Source organism: Bidens hawaiensis, unplaced genomic scaffold (genome assembly GCF_021521415.1).
Source record: "Bidens hawaiensis isolate Kalapana, Puna unplaced genomic scaffold, B.hawaiensis_p1.1 tig00005567_1, whole genome shotgun sequence".
NCBI lineage: Eukaryota > Viridiplantae > Streptophyta > Magnoliopsida > Asterales > Asteraceae > Bidens > Bidens hawaiensis.
Window position 1 is genome coordinate 1,372,591 of NW_027491360.1, and position 14,051 is coordinate 1,386,641.

The 14,051-nt window shown below is 35.7% G+C and overlaps 1 protein-coding gene and 1 pseudogene across 2 annotated transcripts; one reads left to right on the top strand and one right to left on the bottom strand.

Moving 5' to 3' along the window:
- Positions 1 to 4,838: 4,838 nt before the first annotated feature.
- On the top strand, positions 4,839 to 8,107 carry LOC143630153 (uncharacterized; annotated as a pseudogene). The gene is made up of 2 exons (XR_013153110.1): positions 4,839 to 7,472; positions 7,572 to 8,107. The product of XR_013153110.1 is annotated as an uncharacterized LOC143630153 (transcript).
- Positions 8,108 to 8,885: 778 nt separating this feature from the next.
- LOC143630151 (uncharacterized) lies at positions 8,886 to 13,793 on the bottom strand. The gene is made up of 7 exons (XM_077099237.1): positions 13,545 to 13,793; positions 13,108 to 13,312; positions 12,837 to 13,038; positions 12,392 to 12,585; positions 9,871 to 10,024; positions 9,623 to 9,787; positions 8,886 to 9,490 (listed from the first exon to the last, which is right to left on the bottom strand). The coding sequence occupies exons 1-7, from the start codon at positions 13,744 to 13,746 to the stop codon at positions 9,032 to 9,034; spliced, it is 1,581 nt and encodes a 526-aa protein (XP_076955352.1). The 5' UTR covers positions 13,747 to 13,793; the 3' UTR covers positions 8,886 to 9,031.
- Between the last annotated feature and the right edge of the window lie 258 nt (positions 13,794 to 14,051).

A 14,051-nucleotide genomic window follows, 5' to 3' on the forward strand; every position in this document is an offset into this window, starting at 1 on the left:
TTATTAAAAAAAGGGATCAAAAATAATAATTTTGATATAATAACCCATCGCGATACACAATGGGCATAGCCAAGAAGCCATCAAGTTACACGATGGCTGTCTCACCAAATCCCAGAAAAGGCAGTGTCGCGATACGCGAAGGCCCTGAACCTTAGGCCATCGTGACAGGCGATGACCAAGATAAGTAACCGTTGACACGTATCCACCACGTGGAGACATGTGGCAGACGTGGTAGGCCACGTGTCAACACGTGGCATCTTCTGAATAAGCTGAGTCATCACGATACACAATGGGTTGAGAAATCAGTCTATATAGAGGGGGTCACGACACATTCCCTTTCACACCAAATCATTCTCTCTCACACACACATAACCTCGTTTTGTGTGACAACCTCGAAGTGCGTGCCAAGCCCCGAAGTTCTAACGATATAGACTCTAGTACGCGAGATAGAATAGAAGTGCTGCTCGTACAAGTTTAAGCATATAAACTCCGAATACCCGCGTAAGGTAGGATTTCTGCCTAAGTTATTATTTTATTAATATGACTTAGATCCTAGTGAGAGATATAGTCTAAACATTGATCAAAATTGATAAATACAAAGGTTAAGCTTAAATAATGTTTCTTTAAAATTAAGAAATATAGAATTTTATATACATGAGGATATAGTGAACATATTATTTCTTCATGATTAAGAAATATAAACTTTTACCTACAAAGGGTATAGTCAAAATAGTGTTTCTTCATGATTAAGAAACATAAGATTTTATATACAAAGGTTATAGACAAATGATGTTACTTCTTGAAGAAGAAACTTATATTATAAATGTTTTTTCATGAAGAAGAAACTCAGTACATGTTTGGTAAATAAAAAGACTTCAGATCTAAATATTTTATTCAAACAAATGATCAATCATGGTTTAAAGCTATCAAAATTAGACAAAAGGTCTGTAGCCGGACCTAGAGACGATCCGGATATTTTAATAAACCTATTTTATTATAGGTTAATCATCATTCATTCACAAAGATTTTCAAACGAGATCACCACATCATTCAGAACAGACTATCATAGGTGAATACGTTAAACCTTTTACAATCAGACATTCAGATAAACGAGTTGTTTATCTTAACAAAACCAGTCAATTAAAGATTTAAGGGATTACGTGATCCCTATTAAAATACAAGATAGAAAATAAAAGCAACTCAGACCGAGTACACATGTGTCTGGATCCAAACATAATTTGTCTAGTCTATCAATCAAGGCTACGTGGCCGCAGACTAGTAATCATAATAAAGTTCTCCAATGGGCATCAGTTCCCGGAGAACCGTAATTGTATGTGTATAGCAAGTGATATAAATCTCAGAAATAAAAAGACGTTTCTGCTGAGATTGTTCAAGGAAAGAATCTTGTTAGTCAAAGAAAGATTTATTAAATGTTTTTAGAGTCAACGATTCACCAGCGTATCGTTGACGTATTTTTCCCCCATATTATCTCTGAATAAAGTTAGCACAGGTAGCAAGAAATTATAGCCATTCATGAGTTAGATGCTCGCAAGGTAGAGATGACTCATTTTTAAATTATTAAAGTATTGCAAACAATATTTAAACGAGGTGTATAAATTAAACACTCAGATATATAATATTCGAGAAGCTTTTCAAATTAATTAATGTTTTATTATAAATAAAAACTTCTGCTAAATAACTCGCAACTTTGATATATTTACAAAGCAGGTATCAACTTTTTGTCACATGCCTAGGCCCTAAGTCGGGGTGTGACACAATAGGTCCAACTCGGTCACCTACACATGACGGGCCTATTTAGTTGGAAATTACTTCCAACAATCACCCTCTAATTCCCGCTCGAAATAGACGGATCTTTGCCTCCAAACTTGTCTTCTTCACATGTCTGATTTGAACCATGATCATGACTTTCTCGGCTTTCACAACCATTTTGGTCTTGATATCCTGGAACTCTCCTTGATCCATGATTGTATATTTTCGGCTCTCCCGAACTCGACTGCCTCTGTGACCCTGTTCCCGACCATTCACTCGGTCTTGTGAAATCACATATCCACCCCTTTGGTTGTGATCCCGGTCATCTAATCGAGCGAAAATCAATCTTCTTGATCTTCTTAGTGAGCACCCTGTTCGATCCAACAAATCAAACCCTTAGGTCAGAACAGAACTCGTTCAATTCGTATAAAAGCGAACCCTGAATTGAACCCACTTGCCCAACCCCTTGCTCTTATAGCAATTCAAGTCCTGGATCGATAATCAAACACGAATTAAATGACTAACTCTCGTTTATATTGATCGATCATAAAATATAACTCAAAAAACTGATTATAAACTCTGAAACCCTAACTCGCTTTGACTCTTGATGAACCATAACTCGGTTACATCATGTTCTATGGCATTTTTAATGTTTTGTTACTATTCTATGACATTTTCCCTTTTGTGTAAAAAATCATGGCTATATCTTGAAACGGTACGTTGGTCAAACATGACTATTCTTGAAAATTTCCTACCTTTAACCATTTGATTTTAGATTGGACATCTTAAAGGAATCAAACCAAGTTAGCATGTCTTTGCGTTTCAGGGTTATAGCGCCCGCCATATTCAGCCAAGTTAGTTTCTATCATACATTTGTATGGTCCCCTCTTCTTGCTAGTAAGCCACAAAGAAGGTGATGTGAAGAGTGGGGCAATAGGAAAACTCCTCAAAGACAAAACCTTCATATCATATATAACTTATCTTTAATAAACGAATATTAAAAAAGATTTGACAAGTTGCATTAGTTTGTCATTTAACTCAAACGTTAAACGATATGCTTGTCCACTTTGCCATTAACTTGTGACCACCTTGTAATTTTGCCAAAATATTTACTTTGAATAAAACCAAAAGTTATATAGATTGAATATGATAGTCACATGCAAATATTAGTATTGGTGGAGCATTAATGTCAGGGGGGCTACATGCTGCTTTCCGAATTCGTAGGGTTCTGAATATCTTTAGGGCGTCAATTTTATTCGAAACCCGATCTGAAACTTGTACATGATTTTGAACTAACCCAACTTAAAAAACCTGAGAAAACACTAACCCAAACCTAAGTTATTGGTTGGTTTTTGTGTGTGAATTCTGGTTTTCGGGTCAACCCGAATAAACATATAGTTTTAAAACCAAAAATATTTGTATATATAATAGCCTAATAGCCTCTAAGGTTACCAGAATTTGGCCTTCTTTATTCACATATTATGGTCGATTGTTAATTGTTTCTAATGTTTTCGAGTTTTGACTAAAAACAACCATAATCAAACACTCTAAATCACGGCATATTGAAAACAATTATGTTATTTTTTTAAATATGGTTAGACTTTGCTAAAGTTTTCGTTTTTTTGAATTGTTTTATCAAATTATGTTGGTTTACTATTCGTATATTTACGTTACGACTAACGAAGAATATATGCTATCTTTAATTTTAGCATTGTAATTTTTATTTTTTATTTTTTATATTCTTTTATAGGATATTTGAAAACTCGATTAACATGAATCGAAAATACTCGAACCCGAATTGACCGAACCCAAAAAAACCATGAAAGATTTGGGCTGGGTTTCGTGTCTAGAGTTAAAACTTGGAAACCCAAAGATCCCAACCCGGAAAACTGAAACCCAAAAAAACTAACCCGAAGAACACCCATAATCACTTTTAAATTGAAATATTTAGTAGTGCTCTCAATCGATCAATAAGATAATTTAAAGAGAAAAAAAAGAACCAAATATTAAAGTCGTGTTATGAAAACTTGAAAAGTGTACCAAATTTAGACCACAATCCTTTCTTATATAGGTAGCGAACCATCACCACAGTTAAAACTACACGAGTCTTTATGAAATAGTTGTCAGTTGTTGGTTACAATTTTATGTAGTTATTCAGTTACATAAGCTTAGAAAACCCTCAGTGGGGAGTGGAAACAAGATCAGCAGGTTCTCAAATACTATTCACGACCAAGCTACCATTGCTCGCAATTGCTACTGATGCCAAAATTGTTGCTGATTAGTAGTAACTTTCTACCAATCTATTTTTCATTAATGAAGTTAACTTATTTGATTAAGTAAATCAAGAAGCCGTATACGATATTGACTCTTTTTTATCAATAACTTACTCAACAATAAATTTAAAGTTGACACACAATCAAATTAGACTTCTAATTTAAATAAATTTAAATTAAAAAGATAAATTAGACACCAAGTTGTTCCACATCTTTCTAGTTTCATGGCCAGCCTTTGATTCATCATATTGATTTGGGTGATTTCCACTCACCCGAACTCGTTAGATCCAAAATTTTTGTATTGACCCCTGCTACATGTGACCTACACTAAAGTTTCACATATATATTTGACATAAATTATGAACGGATGATTGACAGCATAACACAATGTCTCCCAACTATATAAAGAGTCGGCCGTTGGTAATAAAGGTGGCCGTGAGTTCAGGTGCCAGGCCGCCACTTTATTCTCCGGATTGATTTCAACTAAGTACTTAAACTAAATTGGATGGATTTTTGTTTTGTATAAATAGATAGAACACCGCACGTGTTGTATAAAAATACACAAAATATCTCCAAAAGAACACCATGTATTCCCGGTTAAAGTGTATTTCCCGAATTGTCAATATATAGTACTTTACAACGGTTAGGGTGTAATTATGATAAGCTTATACAAAGGGTCATCATGATAAAGTGATAGGTCATATAGGGGGTCAATGTGTAATTCTTTTCCTATATAAGAAGAGTTTATCACGGATGTTTTAGCAACTCTTTGAGTTTTATAAAAAAAATCTTCATTAGTGATCATTAGACTGTTAATGTTATACTTTATTTTTCCTTCTATGAGAGGTACGCAATTTCATCACCCTATTCTACTTCAAACCAAAGGATGTTTCATGTCCATTTTGGTTGCAATAATATTATTGTTCTCTTCACTTGCAACTGCTCGACCAACAGACCAAGCATCTGCTCTTTTGAAATGGAAAGCCAGCCTTGATAAACAAAGCAAGTCGCTTCTTTCTTCATGGGCCGGAAGCAACCCATGCCATGATGATTGGATGGGAATCGGTTGCAGTAACAGTACTCCATCTGCAGAGAGTGTTGTACTCAGCATCAAACTTCAATTCTCAAACTTAAAAGGTACACTTGACGATCTTGATGCATTGTCATTACGGACTCTTGAATCTCTTGATCTTTGGTCCAACTCGCTCTATGGCCATATTCCTTCAAACATTGGGAACATGTCTAACCTCAAATATCTTGACATCTCCAATAATAGCTTCTCAGGGGTGATCCCATCAGAGATAGGAATGCTACGATCTTTGCGTGGACTTTATTTGAGCATAAACCTTCTTATTGGCCATATCCCTTCGTCAATTGGATATTTAAATAATCTTAATTACCTTGACTTTTCTGGTAATAAACTTACCGGAGTCATTCCCTTGTCAATAGGAGCTTTAAACAATCTTATACACTTTTATATTGATGATAACCTTATCAGCGGCACCATTCCAGTTGGCTTTCAAAATTACAGTAGACTAGAAGCGTTGTCCATGGGTAATAACCGTATATCTGGCTCCATTCCGGACTATTTTGCAAATTACACCAGATTTAAAGTGTTGTACTTAAGTGAGAACCAATTCAGTGGCCTCATACCACCTGAATTAGGAAAGAGAACAGCCCTTGTTGATTTGAGGTTGTTCATGAATAATCTTATGGGTTCCATTCCTAAAGATATGAATTTTACTAAGATGGAAAAGTTCGAAGTAGGTCACAACATGCTCACAGGCCCTTTACCACACGATATCTGCGTTTCAGGGCTTCTTAAAAAATTCACTGTGAGAAGCAATTTCTTCTCAGGCCCTGTACCTAGGAGCATTAAAAATTGTACCAGCTTAATTAGAATGCGGCTTGAAGAAAACCAATTGACTGGAAACATCTCGGAAGATTTTGGGATATATCGAGAGTTAAATTATATAGATTTAAGCAACAACCAATTGTATGGTGAGGTGTCTAGTAACTGGGGATTTTGTCGTAATTTAACTAGCTTAAAGATATCCAACAACAATTTGTCTGGAAAAATATCTACAGAGCTAGGAGGAGCAACAAGATTAGTGATACTTTATCTCTCATCAAATCAATTAGTTGGTAAAATCCCAAAAAGCTTAGAAAGATTAACCTCATTGACGCACTTAAACTTGGGCGACAATAAGTTATCAAGTACAATTCCTTCAGAATTGGGAAATCTATACCACTTAGAAGAACTTAACTTAGCTAAAAATTCTCTTACCGGTCCAATCAATGAAAATATTGGAGGATGCATAAGGTTAAGAAACCTGAACTTAAGCAGTAATAAATTTGAGGGAGTTATTCCGATGCATATTTCCAAGTTAGAAAGCTTAGAATCTCTTGACCTTAGTGAAAATAATTTATCTGGGAGTTTGCCTTCACAGCTTGGAGGTCTACAGTTTCTTCAGACATTAAACCTCTCTCATAATAATCTCACAGGCTCTATTCCTTCAAGTTTCACAGAAATGTTAAGTTTAACCACAGTTGATGTATCTTTCAATCAGCTAGAAGGACCACTCCGGAAGACACGAGCTTTCAAGGAGGCTCCAATGGAGGCACTTGGACATAACAAGGGGTTATGTGGAAACAACACAGGGTTAGACTGTCCCATCCAAGCAAGAAATCAAGGTAACAAAAGGAAGGTTTTAATGGTAATGCTAATCATATTTCCTACCTTGGGATGCATGTTGCTGTTGTTTTATATTGGTTTCATATTCTTTTATCTCCATAAAAGAAATCAAAATGATACTAATATTAGGACACAAGTAACGGAAACAGACCATTTTACCATCTGGAGTCATGATGGGAAAATGGTGTATGAGAGCATAATTGAAGCCTTAGAGGACTTCGACATGAAGCATATTGTTGGGGCCGGTGGACATGGTACCGTTTATAAGGCAGAATTGTCAACAGAAGTTTTGGCAGTTAAAAAAGCTCATGCGCCAGAAGATGGCGAGACACAGAATCTCAAGAGTTTTGAAAATGAGATCCGAGCGTTGACAGAAATACGTCATCAAAACATCGTCAAGCTTTATGGATTTTGTTCACATTCAAGACACTCATTTTTGGTCTCTGAGTTCTTGTCAGGAGGGAGCTTAAGGAATGTACTGACCAACATAGAACTAGCTGTTGAATTTAATTGGGAAAAGAGGGTGATGGCTGTTGAAGGTATCACAAAGGCTTTATCCTATATGCATCATGATTGTTCACAACCAATCATCCATAGATACTTATCGAGCAACAATGTTTTATTTGATTCTGATTGGGTAGCTCATATATCTGATTTTGGCACAGCCAGAGTATTGAAGCCGGACTCCTCGAATTGGACTTCATTTGCTGGAACATTTGGCTATGCTGCCCCAGGTATGTATACCCTAAAATAAGTACGGGTGGCATGGCAAAAAATCAGTACTGGAACAAATTGTATTTGTTAGAATGTTGACTTGACCTTTTTTTGTGCAGAACTTGCATACACGAGGGAAGTGAATGAAAAGTGTGATGTTTACAGCTTTGGGGTACTAACACTAGAAATTATAATGGGAAAGCATCCTGGAGATTTCCTCACTTCGTCACAAGACATGGTAAGCGTATCTTGGACTGAAATTCTGGACCAACGCCTTGTTTCACCTGAGGAACAAATTGCTGAGCAAGTACAAACACTTAGATAGCATTTTCTTGCCTGCATCAGAGCCCTCACTCTAGACCAACAATGAGGGATATTGCTCTTAGTTTCTCTGATACTCTTAAAAGAATCAAAGAATGGAAATGATCTAAGCTTTCTCTGGTACTTCTATCATACGTGTATTTTCATTTTATAAACTACATTACGTGACTTCTTCTTGTTCTATGTATATTTCTCTTATGGTGTGGCCACCGTGTACCAACAGTTGTTGATAACTAAATTTGATATCAATCACAAGAACAATCCTGGGACAGTATCTAGGGAAACTGCAACCTAACATCTTTAGAATGAATTTACAGATTAATAACTATTTTCAGATGATCGAGCTATTGTTCCTCAGCTCTAATACCAATTGAAGTCATTCAATGGTAAAAGAACGCATAACACACAAGATTTGCAGCCACATCAGCCGCGCCTCGTATTCTAATAAACTGAATCAAAACGAACTTGAACAATACAAATAGGATCGCCCTATGTATATGCCAAAAACCCATATCCTAATTAAAGTATTGAACTATAATCAAGTCTAAAGATAAACCAAATTAAACTATTTAAATGCTAAACTGACAAATACTAATTCAAGTAAGACTATGACTTATGGAATTAAACTCTTGGGTAATCTTGAACTTTGAATAATAATTATTGATAAATAACAGTTCAAGTAAGATTATAACTTAGGGAATTAAACTCTTGGCTAATCTAGATCTTTGAATAATAATTATCTCCTTATTTTTTGAATATTTGCTCCTTTCAGAATTATTGCCAACAGTTATCTCTAATGATTGTCTGTCTCTAGCATTGCAGGCTTCAATATGATCATTGAAAGTAGTGTTACTTTGGACAAGTATGATATACACGAGGAACATGGTTTTATCATAACTTATATATACTCATAACTTGCTGTATTTCATTTTATTTTATTTTATTTTATTTTCTGGAAAGAGTTATAGATGCTGCTTGGATTGCCCTTTAATTATTGTATGTTATGTTTATTCATGTGTTCATATTCTCTGAAATTTATTGGCATTCATTTTTAGCAATACGTAGCAAAAAAAATTATCAGAATAAAAATCGATGGTTGACAAGTGATATATCTCCATTGGGACTTCTAATCTGTGGAACTCTTGCTACAGAGAATGAGAACATTTAGTCATCTGTGTTAACAAATCAAATCAAATCAAATCGAATCCCTAATACACAATGCATGATTATTCTTAACTGGATGGAATATATCATCACCTCAGCTTGAAAAGGCATGACCATCCTGCAACGGTTGAACTGGAACCGCATAAGGAGAATCCCAGTCAGCATCAAATATCTGCTGAAGCTGCAACACAATTGCTGGATTATACGTCCCGAAACTGACACCAACCGTTGCATAAAAGTAATCCCACATCAGGTTACTGGTCCCAATATGTGCTTGTTTGTCACTAACTGCATATTTTCCATGGTTGACCCGAGTGAAACCAGGATACTTGTATCCTGTACTTGACCCATTCCTTATAGCAGGCCCAGTTGAATTAAAACCTGGAACCATATAATATTTAATCTCTATTTTACCAGAACAGTTGTTGTCGGGTGAAGAAGAGCATAAATTATTAGAGTACAAAAGTGACTTCAAATATTGATCTGTGTTGCTGATAAAATGTGCCCAGTAAGCGACAAGTATCTTTACTTTAGCATGCTTCGAGAAAATGACCTGCAATTGTATACATAATTTTAAAAGATAATAACATTTTTCTAGGTACATAGAAAATTTTGGGAATACTCGAAGATAAAATTTAACCAAAAAACAAATAAGCGTGTTTGTAAACATAATTTCAAAAGTTACCTCTGAAATTGCTGTGGATAAAGATGACCAGTAAACCGTTTGCGTTGAATATTCAGATTGACCGAGCCAATCCATGGTACTGATTCTCACAGTTTCCCCATCTGTTACGGATTTAATGGTTTCAATCCAAGCCTGTTCATCTGTTTGGTACTTCCCAAATGAGATCTGCAATTTATTAATCATGAAATTCAAAAAAATAGATAGTTACATACAAAACAGGATTGATGAGTTAGAATAAAAATATTGACCTCTGGAGGAGCAAAGGATAAATAGCTTAAAAAAGGCTGTGAATTTGAATAGTTTAATGCAGGAGTCTGAATTGATATTTTAAAAGTTGAAGGATCTGTGAGCAATGGATAGCCAGCTGTGTGAGGAATCTCTATATAATCAGGAAGAGGAGATCTGCAGCAATATTGTCAACTGTGAGATGATAAATGAATATGAACAAATTACACTTTTCGTAATATAGCAAATTTCAGGTTTTGGCCTTAAACTAAGAAAATAACAGATATTGTCCTTTATGTTCACATTTTGTCATAGTAAACATCCTTTTCACTAACGAACGCTAAGTTTGTCCGTTAAATCCGGTCATGTGACTTGCAAATGAAGGGAATTAACTTCCGTTTGTGGAAAGGACATATACTGTGACAAAATGTGAGCACAAAGAACAATTTCTGTTATTTCTTAGCTATGCAGTCGATATCGCCGATATATCACCGATATATCAGTGATATATCGGTTATCGGTCCCTTGGCGATATATAAATCAGAATATCGGTTCGGAATATCGGTACCGATAATATCAACGATATTGACCGATATAGGACTAATATTTGGCAGAAATATCACCGATAATCCCGATATCATTGTTTTAAGTCTTAATAATCAACTTTTAGTGTTCAACGTTAGTATTTTATGTCTTAATCAATTCTTACTTGCTACGATTGTTAGTGTTTTTGCAATTTGCAAAAGGTTACTTTGTTAATGGTAGAAGACTATACTGAATTATTAGTGTTAAATTGTTATATATATGAATTTTACATGATATAAAAATTACCGATATCCCACCGATATCTCACTGCGATAACCGATATCTCAGATATCGGTTCTTGACCGATATCCGATACTTTTCCGCATTAATTGCTTAGTTTCCTAGTTTAAGAACGAATCCCGAAAACTTGCTATACACCTAATGGACGAAAATGTAATTTGTTCTAAAGGATTATTGTATTCAGTGAAATTAGAATCTGCCATTTTTGTTAACATACTGATAAGATCCTAGATCTTGGTCAAAGATGTTATTGAAAAGGGGGGAAAGTGAATAAATGAGATGCTGAAAATTAGGGCCGGTTATTATTCTATTAGCTTAATTTTAGGGCCAGTTATTATTTTGTTGATGCTTATTTATATCTTTTGTTCTAGGTTTAGGGGAAATCATTGTTTATGTTTATGAATTTACTTGGTTAAAATCCTTGTAATGGAGATCTAATCCTTCTCGAATAGGATTAATTGGAGAATAGCCCATCTCGAATCGGGCCAACTATCCTTTAATTTCTTGTTTAAGTTTTGGGTTTCTATCATTTGGTTCCATTTCCGGGAAACGAAGCGAAGATGGTTCAAACCCGGAATAGTCATATCAAAATGGGAGGTTTAACACCTGATTCGATTGCTGTCCAGTTAGCAGAAATTGCAGCACGATTAGATGTTATTTGTGGAACCTTGAAAGACGATGTTGAAGCAATCAAGGCTCGGATGTATGGAACACCCTCCAGGTGCTACATATGAAGCCATTCCTATAAAGTCAGAAGTACTGGCCGATGGTAACCTTGATTGCCTTCACAAGGGGGACCATATCGGATCCAACATGGATACGGAAGTTGGGTGGATTAGTCTGTCGGGTGATGAGATGATGGGAGACGGCGGTAACAGTGAAAAAACATATGAGGAGTGGAAGAATACGGTGGAGAAGGACATAAAGAAGACGCCAACCGATGAAGAACAGAAGGTTGACGTGCTTATCCAGAAACCTAGGACCGGGTATAAAGCTGCTAGCCTTGCCATTGAATATGAGTCCTAGATGGATTCATCTAAACCCAATAGAAGTCTGACATGGAGCCCAAGTCCAAAACCTATTTTAGACGACACTAAAAGTGTCGCTCAATATGTTACCCAAAACCCTGTATTTAAGCTAATGGAAATCTTTGAAGGACAAGACGGGCTACTTGACACCAACAAGGAAACCAAAGAGCAGAAGGATTTAGCAATGGTAGATATGGGTTATTGGTTCGATATGGGTCTCAGCTCAACCACGATTGTTAAAGTTTGTGATTTATGGAAGCATACGGCTCGAAGATTATTGGAGGAATCAGCGACCATAGAATGGCATATTGCTTGGTACCACAAAACTTCTCTCTTCGACTTGAGGACAAGTCATGTCTCCGGGTCGGAAGTATTGATAAGATCCTAGATCTTGGTCAAAGATGTTATTGAAAAGGGGGGAAAGTGAATAAATGAGATGCTGAAGATTAGGGCCGGTTATTATTCTATTAGCTTAATTTTAGGGCCATTTATTATTTTGTTGATGCTTATTTATATCTTTTGTTCTAGGTTTAGGGAAAATCATTGTTTATGTTTATGAATTTACTTGGTTAAAATCCTTGTGATGGAGATCTAATCCTTCTCGAATAGGATTAATTGGAGAATAGCCCATCTCGAATCGGGCCAACTATCCTTTAATTTCTTGTTTAAGTTTTGGGTTTCTATCACATACCTACACCTTCCTTTAGCTGGTATAAAATGTGACCAACAAGGTACTGTTCTACTGATCTGCCATTGCTGATCCCATATCTTTGTTGTGTAATCCTTGTAATTTAGCGAGCCAAGTTTCCATAAATTGTTATAGAACGTCTCAACTTTTGTTGCTATAGTTGGACAATTAACAAGATAGATTCCCAATTCCTTCACCTATAATTAAAGATCAAACGCTTACATTATTATTAGAATTAAATGAGGAATGCAAAAAACTCTGGTATTAAATCTCATTAGACAAGTGCACAATGACTATCCTACATATAAAAATACCTCTAACAAACTAACATATATTGTATACAAAATGACGATAATACCCCTATAAAACTAACTGTCTTAACAGATATAAAACTGTGCAGACGCGCAGAGTAACGTCCCAAAAGTAAAAAACATTGACTTGAAATTACCTGAGTAAGAGATTTCCAGTCATTATTAGCCGATCCAATATACACATCTCGGGAATCAGAAATCCAAACTTTAGCATGCAACACCCCTGATTCAAACCAATCACTAATCAACAATGTCACATTCTTTACGTTCGCCCTCCCTGCAGCAAGATTAGACGGTTCTTCAGTGTAATCAGGGTATACTCCCGAATGCTGCAAAAGCCTGCAAAAAAATTTAGTCTTTTATGCATACATTAAATTTCCATAAAAGAACAAAAAATGCAGAATGTACCTAATATTCACATCCCGATCAGCAGCGTCTTCGATGGATTTATATACACCGGAACCAACACCAGAACCGAATTTCCGCATATCCTCTTTCGAGTATCCATAATCTCCAGACCGAGGGTCGTCCGGATGCGCTATTAACTGCCAGTACTGTGCCATTATGTCTAGATTGTGGGAAGAATTTCCAGCTAACCATCTAAGTACATCCCCTAATAATAATAATAATAATAATAATAATAATATGCATTAAGTTTAACAATACTTGCATCACTTATAAGAATAATAATGAGTCAAACATTAGCATCTAAAGAAACCCAACTCAGCAGTTTAAAGTCAAGAGTCCTTTGATTGAAATTAAATTAATTAGTCAATAATAATTTACACACTGATTATTATTATTATTATTATTATTATAGTTAACGAAGTGAAATATATATTTACCAGAGGCGAGAACGCCGGGAACGAGAGTGAGATCGGGCATGTCGGTAGGAATGGATTGAACAAGCCATGCCTTGCACTCTTCATCATCGGACTTTGCTTTAGTTGATAATAACAAAAATGAAATCAATATGATAAGTTGTATTTGCTTCATTATTGATTGGAAGATGATATTCTGGGTTTCTATTGTGTTCACTTCTCCCATGGTGAAATGAAATATATCGTTGACTTTTCATTCTGCCGTTCAAACCGGAACGAATCTTTCTTTTTTGTTAGCCGGCTACAGGGTAAGTAGAAGGGAAATGACAGCCTCATACGTATGCAGTTAAAAGATAGTGTCGGGTAGCTCAAGCCTACCGTCTCTTATTTGTTTCGGAGAAAGCTCTCATCGCGCAAAGACCACTGCTGTAAAATATTCTTGGGATTTGATTAGAAATTGGGATATGTCTAATCCAAATCTTCACTTTCTCTTTAATTCCGATAAAGCTAATGCCTATCGACTAATTGCTC

What these genes read in the sequence shown, in the direction of transcription:
- LOC143630151 (XM_077099237.1), bottom strand. Translation starts at nt 13,746, where the DNA reads ATGGGAGAAGTGAACACAATAGAAACCCAGAATATCATCTTCCAATCA. An exon ending in TCCCGGCGTTCTCGCCTCTG is followed by an intron (nt 13,313 to 13,544) that starts GTAAATATATAT and finishes TATTATTATTAG; the next exon opens with GGGATGTACTTAGATGGTTA. An exon ending in TATCCTTTGCTCCTCCAGAG is followed by an intron (nt 9,788 to 9,870) that starts GTCAATATTTTT and finishes AATAAATTGCAG; the next exon opens with ATCTCATTTGGGAAGTACCA.